The sequence below is a fragment of the Hyaena hyaena genome, unplaced genomic scaffold (assembly GCF_003009895.1).
Source record: "Hyaena hyaena isolate Hyena2069 unplaced genomic scaffold, ASM300989v1 scaffold_329, whole genome shotgun sequence".
NCBI classification, from domain to species: Eukaryota; Metazoa; Chordata; class Mammalia; order Carnivora; family Hyaenidae; genus Hyaena; species Hyaena hyaena.
The window spans coordinates 1,427,111-1,438,315 of NW_024080960.1; the positions used below are offsets into that span (position 1 = coordinate 1,427,111).

The following is an 11,205-nucleotide window of genomic DNA, read 5'->3' on the forward strand; positions in this document are numbered from 1 at the left end:
CTCTCTCTCTCTCTCACTTAAAGATGAATAAACATTAAAAAAAAAAAAAAAACACCTTTAAGAAATGTACACTGAACTGTCCTTGGTGACATATTAAAACCCCTTACTATAAAGCTGGCCAGTATACTCTCAAATTCTTTTGGGAAAAATTAGAATCCTTGTCTCCTCCCTACCCTTTAATTTCCCACCCACCTCTCCACTGCACCTCAGCGCTCCATTAGCATGGGTTCCACAAGCAGATTTCAGAATTACAAGTCCATCTGATGTTAAAATGTCACTTAAAATTTATGGTGTTATCATTATTGTAATTACATGGAAATTGAATGTGATTTATGGCTATCCAGTGGTCATAGTTTTCAGTGCATCATGTCCATGGAAATATGCAGTTTGAATTCCAAGCAACTAACAAAAAATTTATATCTTTTTTATAGATTATAAATTATTAGCTTAACAAGCAGGTCTAGAATATAGATTGGCTGATTAGGCCTTAAAACTTCAATTTAAACAGAATGTATGAAAAAGCTTAGGATGAAGTTATTTTATTATATTTTTATTGTTTGTTTATCTTTGAGAGAGAGAGAACAATTAAGGGAGGGGCAGAGAGAGGGAGAGATGGAGATAGAGAATCCACAGCAGGCACCTAGCTGTCAGCACAGAGCCAGACACGGCTTAAACTAACAAAAACCAAGAGATGATGACCTGAGCTGAAGTTGGATGCTTAACCAGCTGAGCTACCCAGGGACTCCAGGATGAAATATTTTATATTTCAGCTTCCTGAGTATTAATTAGGAGGGTTGAGTATTTATCCTTGCTTTGTATTATAGTAGTAGATATAATTTATCTCATTAAAAAATGTTACTCTTGGGGCGCCTGGGTGGCTTTGTTGGTTAAGTATCCAACTTTGTCTCAGGTCATGATCTCACAGTTTGTGAGTTTGAGCCCTACATCAGGCTCTGTGCTGATAGCTCAGAGCCTGGAGCCTGCTTCAGATTCTGCATCTCCCTCTCTCTGTAACTAGCTCTCTCTCTTTCTCTCTCTCTCTCTGTCTCTCTCTTTCTCTCTGTCTTTCTCTCTCTGTCTCTGTCTCAATATAAATAAAAAATATAAAAATTTTTTTTTAAAAATGTTACTCTTTATGCGTCCCTGGGTGGCTCAGCTGGTGAGCATCTGACTTCAGCTTAGGTCATGATCTTTAAGTTTGTGAGTTTGAGCCCACGTTGTGCTCTGTGCTAATAGCTCAGAGCCTGGAGCCTGCTCTGCTTCATATTCTGTGTCTCCCTCTTTCTCTCTGACCCTCCCTTGCTCACACTCTGTCATTCTCTCTCTCAAAAATAGACATTAAGAAAAAAATTTTTTTGAATGTTACTCTTTAGGTCTTAATTATGAAGACCACTTTTCTTTATATATAGAGGTTATTTTGAAAAAAAAATCCTCTATCATTTTCTCCTGTTTGTCTCTGTCTTGAATTTGGTTTATTGAGAAAGATAATATTCTGTCCAGGTGTAATTTTACCATAGCTCTGTATACTGACTATTCTTACGGTATTCATTTCTATATTTGTCCATTTTTTGCCATCTGTTTTTTACATGTCCGTGTTCTTCTTTTCCAGTTGCTTCTGAAATCAGAAAGTCAGTGCAGAGTTGTAGTATTAATGGGGTCAACTTCTGATCTGAGTCACTGTGAAAAAATCAAGAAGGCTTGTGGAAATTTTGGCATTCCATGTGAACTTCGGGTAACATCTGCCCATAAAGGACCAGATGAAACTCTGAGAATTAAAGCAGAGTATGAAGGTAAATGTCGTATAACTAGAGCATTTCAAGAAGTTTTCCTGATTTTGCCAAAAATTTTATGTTTAGACTGATAATGCCGAAAAAGAGCTATGCCACATTTCCGGGGGAAAAATATGGTAGTCTTGGCTTTGATGATGTGCACTTCCAATTTTAGTATATGTGCTGCCGAAGCGAGCACGATGATGTGCACTTCCAAAGAACGCACTTAGAAAAGAATGGCTCAGGGAGAAAGAATTGAAAATGCAACATGGGCACACCTAAAACTAATGCAACATCATGTGCCAACATTCAGATTTTTTTTAATGTTAAAAATAAGTAAATGGAAGAATAGAGCCCCCTCCTCAAAAAAAGAAAATGTAATATGGAAGGAAAATAAAAGCTGGGTCTTCACCTAATAAAAAGCTTCTCAAATATTGTTTCTGATAGCTCCAACAGAAAATAGGCCCCATATCAATTTTGGGAGGACTGAGGTTGAAGTAGCAGATCCTCTCAAGGATTTTTAATGGACAGCCTTTCCTAGGAGGCAGTTAAGCATGAAATTAAGGAATAATTTTAATTTTTGTTATTTAGTTATTTTTATTTTTTAAGTTTATTTATTTGTTTTTGAGAGAGTATGTGCAGGGGAGGAGCAGAAAGAGGAGAGAGAGAGTCCCAAGCAGGTTCTGCGCTGTCAGAGTGCAGCCCAATACAGGGCTCAATCTAATAAATCATGAGATCATGAAAGATTTGGACGCTTAACCGACTGAGCCACCCAGGCACCCCAAGGAATAATTTCAGAATTTAGTATATAAAAGAAATGTCTTGATGGGATAGTATTGATCTAAAATAATGGAGTCCCAGAAAACTAACCTAATGTTTCTCAACTGGGAAAAATGTTGATTTAAGTATTCTTTCTAAAGGTAGTTGTTACAGGAGCATAGTTAATTAAGTTTTGTGGGCAGGGAGACTGGGATAGTTTCTAGACTAATGAAAGCCTGAACTCTTTCTCCAGAAAAATGTAAATACATAAAATTTTGGATTTCAGGTTAGGAATCTGTGTTAAGTAATTAAGGAATAACTTATAAATTTATCAAAGAATGTAATGTTGAAAGGGAACATTAGAAAGTATATTGAAGAGACTTAAATATTTGGGTACTATATTATTGAGTCTGTCTGCCTTTATTCCAAATGCACCCCTGAACCTCTTCTCTCTGTTAATGAGGTCTTCCTATATACTGTTGGTTGAAGGACACCAGGACAGACCCTAGTTAGCATGGTGTCATTCTTTGTTCCAGTGAGCCTAAGCAGCCATAGTTGAAGGGGCCGTTGAGCTATCTCCTCACACACTATGATAATCCCTTTATACTCTAGGTCTCAAAGATGGCCACACCTCTTCTCCCTACCTTGTTACTTGAGATATAGTAGGCAGCAGAGTGAAATATGTATTTTGAATGCATATGTAATAATAGTGGCTTATTTTTGCTTTTTGTGGAGACTGCTAATAAAGGAACTGAAGGAGTTAAGGCACATAGACATTTTGTTTTAACCTATCTTAAAATCTTTCAACTACATGTTTGTAATTTCTCCAGGGGATGGCATTCCTACTGTATTTGTGGCAGTGGCAGGAAGAAGCAATGGTTTAGGACCAGTGATGTCTGGTAACACTGCATACCCAGTGATCAGCTGTCCTCCACTCACTCCAGACTGGGGAGCTCAGGATGTCTGGTCTTCTCTTCGACTACCCAGTGGTAAGATACATTAAATCTTTACAACTGTTAAAAATGTCTAACACAGAAAATAGTAGAGAGAGTAACATAAGGAAATCTCATGTACCTATTACTCAGCTTCAGCAGTTAACATCTTGTTACATCTGTAGCCCTTCCCTGTTGGATTATTTTCAAGCAGATCTGAGATAACAGCATTTCATACTTAAATACTAAGTATGCTTCTCTAAGCAATAAGAACTTTAGTTTTAAATCATAATCATACTATATTAATAATTAAGAAAAATTAATGATAATTTCTTAAAATCATTTAATTTTCAGTTAGTGTTCAAGTTTTTCTGATTATCTCATTTGTTTTTACAGTTGATTTGTTCAAATCCGGATCCATCACAGTCCTTACGTTACATTTAATAGATACCTCTCCTTAAGTCTTTTAATTCTCCTCCTTTTTCCCCCTTTCATTTATTCTATAGAATATTTCACATTTTGGATTTGGCTGACATTTCTGGATGTTGTTTAACATGCTTTTCTATCCCCTCTGTTTTCTGCAAACTGATGGCGAGATCTATAGATTACTTTCAGATTTGGGTCCCCTCCCCGCCCCCCACAGGAAGACATCATTCATGGTATTGAGTTTTTTAAAATAAATGTGATTGTTACTTCTGGAAAGGAATTCTGGAGAAAATTAAATTTTGTTTCTATAAATTAGGGACCAGAATAAGTAACATAAGTAAATTTGTCAATTGGCTTATTGAGCAGAATCTCATGAATTGTGGTAGGCTTATCATAGTCCAAGATAATGATGTGATCTATAAGTCCTGAGTCCGTATTATTTCAGTAAGAGCTGATTTGCTCGTTACTTAAGCCCCAAACTTTTTTCAAAGTTGTATAAATTTGCTCTTGGCATATGTCAAATATGTTAAGTGCTTGAGCCCTCCAACCTGTTTCACTATGGACTGGCTTCTCTCTGGGCCTACTGTCCTGCTATTGTCTTAGGATCTCTCTTTACCTAGACACGCATTTTGCCCTTCTTTAGTCTTGGATCTTCTTTTTCCTAGGTCCTGTGTCTTCCCCTTTCTCTGTTTACTCTTTAATTTATTGGAGCATTCTTAGTTAACTCCCTGAGGAAGGGGTACAGATGGAAAGCTTTTTTGACACCTCATATATCTATAACGTTTTTATCATAGCCTCACAGTCCACAATTTAGGAATGGAATTCAGGGTTGAAAGTTATTTTCCTTCAGAATTTTGAAAGCATTACTCCATTGTCTTCTATAATCTAGAGTTCTTGAGAATTCTGGCATCTTTCCACCATTCTGATTCTACCTTGGTTATAAATTTTGTTTCTTTCTAAAACCTTTTAGTCACTTTTTCTACCTATTTTTCTTAAATTTTGCAAAGGTGGGTCTTGAGTATTTTCATCTTGGGCTTCCAGGCTCTTTAATCTGGAATGCTGATTCTTTAGTCCTGAGAATTTTTCTTCAATTAATAACTTCATTCCCCCTGTATTTTCTCTCTTTTCTCATTTTTGGATTTATTATTCAAATTTGAACCATTCTGATTTCTATTTTTTCTTATTGCCTATTTTCTGGAGTGTTTCTTAACTTTATATTCCAGCCATTCTATTGAGTTTTTCATTCTAGATACAGAATTTTTTTTTCCCAAGAGCTGTTTTTTTGTTCTCTGGTCTTCCCCGTCCCCCATCCTTTTCTTGTTTAATCTTTGCAATAACATTTTTTATCTCTCTGAAATTACTATAGTTTGTTTGACATTCTTTTTCTCACCTATCTGGTGTCTGGTAATCCTTGGCTGTTCTTGTTTAAGAGTACAGCTTTAGAAAAGATTGGTGGTAAGGGGGGGCGCCTGGGTGACTTAGTCGGTTAAGCGTCCGACTTTCGCTTAGGTCATGATCTCACGGTTCGTGGGTTCGAGCCCCGGGTCGGGCTCTGTGCTGACTGCCAGCTGGGGCCTGTTTCAGTCTGTGACTCCCTCTCTCTCTGACCCTCCCCTGCTCACGCTGTCTCTCTCTCTCTCCTAGAAATAAATAAAACATTAGAAAAAAAAAATTCAAAAACATTGGTGGTAAGGGTGTCAAGTGAATGAAACTTGTCAAAAGTGGGCTCCACTATGGGGTGATCTGGAAGGGTTATTCTTTGAAAAACCCCTTGCATCACTATCACTTCATCTTTTCTCATGTGTGACCAGAATTACCCAAAAAATCTTTCTAGTCCCAGTCTCCTCTACCTGGGGGAATAAACCTGGCTGCCAGCATTCTGGAATTTGGTGATTTTAACACGTATATAAACTAAATTCCCTGTTTTCACTGTGGTATTTCTTAACTCAACTGTACCTGGTGCCCTCCAGTCCACAGAAGTCTGGACCAATGTCTATTTTACCTTCAGAAAAAAATTAAAGATTCCACTATTATGCAGAAAGGGTAATTGCTCATGTACATTAATGGGGTAGGGGATCTGATGGCCTAATGGCTTCTCAACTTTCAGCCAATCTTCTTTTTTTTTTTTGGCCTCATTTTCACCTCCATTTCTCCCTTCAGAGATACCTGGTGCCACTAATTCTACAACCTTTGTTGTTGTTTTTTAATGTTGGTCATATTGCTTTTCCTTTTTCCCTGCATCCAGTTGAGGATAAAATTTTCCTGTTTACTAAGTTAGTTACCACTCCATTTCCTGTTTAGCTGGCAAAATGTTATTGCTGTATCTCCTTGTTCTTACATGTTTATGTCTGTTTTATTTCCTTTACTATGTTTTTACTATTTTTAAAATTTTTTTAAGCTTTGGTAGATCATTTTTAATTAATTCAAGTACAGAAAATAGGATGCCATTAATAAAAATATTTTTACAGCTGGACATATTTGGTCTATAGTCAGGAAACATATTGAACAAACTTTTTAGTATAATATTTAGCATTTTGGTATAATATAAACTAGTATAATATTTAGCATAATAATTTACTGCTGTTTACTGTTTTGGGAGTACACCTTGTGATTAACGCAAATTTAGATCTTTAGGTAGATACCTGATTGTATCAACTACTCTAGTGAAAAATTTACTATGGCTATAAATGAAAGTATAAATAAATTTATGCTAGAGGAATAGTATAGGTGTTACCAAGGGACTTTAGAAAAGGGGGGATGTGATGAGCAAAACTTTCGCTGTTTTTATCTAGTACTGTCCAAGGAGAAAGGGAATCCAAAGGTTTGTGCATTCTGATCACCAGAATTGAGGATAATCTTTTGGGGTAAAAGTTTTACAGTGGCCTTTGTAAAACCCTGAAAACTGTATTTCTCTTTCTCTTATGGCATGCTCATTTATCTGTATTGAGTTGTTGAATCCTCACATAAGATAACCACTAGTTATCATTCTCATCTTGATAAGGACACTAAAATGAGCATTAAGTAACTTGACAGCTGTCACATAGTAAGTGATGGAGCTACACAAATTGATTTAGTAATACAAACTAATAAATTCACCTTGTGAATTACACTTTATTCTTATTGAGGGTAGTGGGAGTCAGGGCCTGATGAATTCTGAGACTATTAGAAATGAAGCTTTTGGATCTGTAAGCTAGTTAGCACTTGAGTCGAGTGACACAGAGGTAATAATACCACCCCGAGAACTTCTGCCTGAGCAAACCTGTGCCCCCCCAAGGAAGTTACTTTTTTACTATACTGTCTTTTTTAGATCTCATTAATACTGAATTTACATATTACCTGATATTTGGTAAAATTCTTCCTTGTTTGGATTATACTTTGTTATTGCTTAAGTGTTTAGAATAGTTTAATTGCAAAGACAAAAGTAGCAGCTAGGAAAAATTAACATACTTCAAATTTGTCTAAGAACAGGTGCTTCTGTCTACTTGATTCTTGTTTTATTTTTGTTGCTTTTCACCAGGAATTTAAAGGTTTATTATATGTGAGAAGAATTTTCAAAAAGGTGAATTTCTTTACAGTCAGATTCAGTAAAAAGAGTGAGAGACCATGCGTATAAAATAGCTTTTCATGGTACAGAAGTATTATCCTCTTAGAATGCCCTTTACCGCTCCAGTAGTAGATACGGAAACCCCTCCTGCAGATCCTACTTCAGACAAGGATGACACAGTAGCTTTGTATGGTCTTTGGTTAACAGGACTTCTCTGAATGTAAAATAGTTTGCTGGGGGGCCTGGCTGGCTCAGTTGGTAGAGCATGTAAATCTTGATCTCGGGGTCATGAGTTTGAGTCCTGCATTGGGTGTAGAAATTACTGTTAAAAAAATAATTTACTAATGGTGTTTTCATTATTGACAGCTTAATTTTCTGTCTTTTCCTTTTTGAACCACTAGGTCTTGGCTGTTCAACCATACTTTCACCAGAAGGATCAGCTCAGTTTGCTGCTCAGATATTTGGATTAAACAACCATTTGGTATGGGCCAAACTGCGAGCAAGTATATTGAATACATGGATTTCCTTGAAGCAGGCTGACAAGAAAATCCGAGAGGGCAACTTATAAGAACATCACTGTTTTTGTTTGTTTTTGTTTTTAGGAGAAAAACTACATTTCTTGTTTAGCTTCAGGAAAAAAAATAAAGAAAGATAAAAAGGTTTTAAGTCAATCAGAGAAAACAAAATTTACTAGTGAATAAATGCTTTTCTAGGTTCATGGGTTAGTAGACTATATGGATATAATTGTTAATATTTCTTTAGGGGAAGTGAAATTACTGTAAGAATACTTTTAAAATCTCTTTAGCTACTGTATGGTCATTGTTAGGTAGATAACATAATCAAATATATTTCTTAAATGCTAATAATGTCCTATTGTCAAGCTCTAAAATTACTACTTGACCTTCTGTATCTCAACCTATAAGTTTTAGAAAGTTAAAATACCTGTATCTTAGAGTGATAAGAGAAAAATATTGTCATCTTTTACATTATGATCTTTACAAAGTCCTAAGGGCATGCTGTGTTATTTGTAGTCAGTATCTCAGAATAGATGTGTTTTTAGCGATAGAGATGCTGCTTTGTTTTGTATCTGCTTGCTTGTTTTCTTAAGAAAAGTTGAGGTGGGTGTTGAGGGTAGGGAAGACAAATGAAGTAAGATAAAGGGATACTGTAGAAGCCATGGAAAGGGGACTTTTCTGAGAACTTCTATGATGGGTGTCAGGGCAGTTCCCCATGAGGGAGGGGAAGTAGAATATAGGTCAACTTTGCCATTCCAAATGAAAGATACAGTAAATCATACTTAGCTATAATGGGTGCCTCTGTGATCCTAAAATTCTTTTAATTCTGATAATACATGTTTTAGCCAAACTAACAATCCTCAGCCTAATATCATTTTCCAAAACTGGAATCTCCTAGTTGATAACCATTAAGTAGTTTCTCTTCTTAGAAGTCTGAGCAGGGTACCCAGTTGAGATTCACCTCTAAAGGAGCAGTTGTTACTGAGAGGTGTTATAGTTCATCATCAGTCTATAAACCACATTTGGAAATTAGGTTGTGCAGTCCTGAGGACTTTTTTATAGATCACTAAAAAATAAGTAAAATTTTACATATATGTTCACATTTATAAAAATGGGGCAATCATAGTTTTTATCCAAAGGATCTGTATCCTCAAAATGTTAAGAATTTCTTGGGTGCCTGGGTAGCTTAGTTGGTTAAGCCTCTGACTCTTGATTTTGGCTTGAGTCGTGAACTCACAGTCCTGAGATGGAGCCCCGCAGCAGGCTCAGCTCTGGGAGTGGGGTCTGCTCTCCCCCTGCCCCCACCCCACTTATTCTCCCACCCCCTCCTCCCCTCCACCTTCAAAATTAACTTTCTTTAAAAATGTTGATCCCTGCTACAGATCAAATCTGGATAAGACCCTTGCGACTGGCTTACACTGTCTATACCTTTTCACCTCCCTCTCAGCTGTTAGCAAGCTATCCTTTCATATCATTTCTTTTACCTGGTCTCCGTGGGGTGGGTTATGATTGATCTTACCTCTTCTTTCTTGGATTAGACACCAAAATACTCCAACCTCAATCCTGATGTTTTTCTTACATTATTCTTTCCCCTTAAGTATTGAGGTTTCCTACACAGCCTCTCCATTTTTGCAAGTAATCATTGGAGTAACTCCTTCAGCTAAAACTAGTATTACTGATTGCCAGCTCTGTGTTTGTAGTCTTGTATTTCTGTCTGAATGCTTTAAACTTAATTCATCTTCCAGCCAGCCTGTTAACTCTGGCTACTCTCACTGCCCCAAATCAGAAGTGTTATTTCATCCTTGGTGTTTTTCTCTTACATTTCACAGCTCACTTGTTACCAAGTTTTTAATTTACCCATCATCTATACAAAAGCAAGTGGAGGTCAAATTCTACATTATTAAGCTGATCTAGAAGGTCTTCATTCTGTTTTGAAGTTGTCCAGGACTTACAATATAAACTTGCAATCTCTTTTACAATATAGACTCCTTTGAAAATGAATGCCATTGACTCTGTCCCTAAAAATTACACACAAAATTTACCAACAGATTTCATTGGTTTTTGATGTTCCCTTGAAGCCAATTCATGGTCTGTAGTTTGTACTTTAAGAATCACTGATGAAACTTATCAAGGGAACTCTCTTTCCATAGTTTTTTGCCTATCATTTAATCTGTCTCTTAAATTCTTAGAATGAACTATTAAAATCTATTCTGTTATTAAAATCTATTTGTTAGGTACTAGTTTCATCTTCACTGTCTCCCTGAAACCTTTCCAAATCTCTTCTAGCTACAATGGCTACAAGTAGTTCTTTGTTGGGTTGGCATTTCCAAGAAAGAAGATAGAATCTTACACTTTATTTCCTTACTCACATAGCCATGTGCTATGCCTGTCTGCTAGAGATGGGAGAATTATTAAAAAATCAGGTTATGCTTCATAAAGATTTCTTCATATCATAAAGATATGATTTTAATGTCTTTAAACTTTGGCTTCGTGGCTTCTGAATAGTCATTGGCTGCAATTTCAACTCTTCTTTCCCTACCTAGCAAAAACTCCACCTATTTTTGTGTAGTACATGAAAAAATCTTAAACATTTATTTAGACTAGTGGATAGGACTGACCTTTTTTTAAAGTTTGTGTTTGTTGTTTTGTTAGAGACAGAGAGAGCGCAAGCAGTAGAGGGACACAGAGAGAGGCAGAAGCCCAGGCAGGCTCCACACTGCCAGCACAGAGCCCGAAGTGGGACTCAAACTCATGAACCACAAGATCATGACCTGAGCTGAAGTCAAGAGTCAGACACTTAACTGATTGAGCCACCCACACGCCCCAGGACTGACCATTTTTAATGGTCATTATCCATTTCGTTATTAGTTTCATAGAGTATATATATCCTCAGTAGTGTTGTTTCATTAGTACTAGAGTAAGTACTTGTTTGAAAGTATTTTAACTGTTACATAAATTTACTTCTACAAATCTACCTGTTTTGTCATCTTTGGGTGTTTGTACTTTCTGTGGGCTTGTAAATAAACATAAAAAGAAGAAAAATTTCTCCAAGTAATGTAATACTTAAACTTTGTATCATAAAGCCATGTTACAATTGCTGTTGCTTTAATGCCTTCTGAAATGTAAACACTGTAGCCAAATAAAAGACAAAGATAGGTTCTTCTGTGAAACTGTGTTAATTCATCTATTCATGAAATACATGTATTGCCTGGTTTAATTCTAGGCCCTAGGACAACAGAGGTAAATAGAAACAAGGCCCC

At 36.4% G+C, this 11,205-nt stretch overlaps 1 protein-coding gene across 1 annotated transcript in view; it reads left to right on the top strand.

Annotated features, from left to right (window-relative positions):
• The window catches only part of PAICS (phosphoribosylaminoimidazole carboxylase and phosphoribosylaminoimidazolesuccinocarboxamide synthase), a 28,063-nt gene extending 17,790 nt beyond the window's left edge, over window positions 1-10,273 (top strand). Inside the window, exons 7-9 of the mRNA XM_039249043.1 lie at window positions 1,610-1,790; window positions 3,359-3,517; window positions 7,832-10,273. Of these exons, the coding sequence (XP_039104974.1) occupies window positions 1,610-1,790; window positions 3,359-3,517; window positions 7,832-7,998 (507 nt within the window). The 3' untranslated portion in view covers window positions 7,999-10,273. The remainder of the gene's footprint in view (window positions 1-1,609; window positions 1,791-3,358; window positions 3,518-7,831) is intronic.
• Window positions 10,274-11,205: the final 932 nt, after the last annotated feature.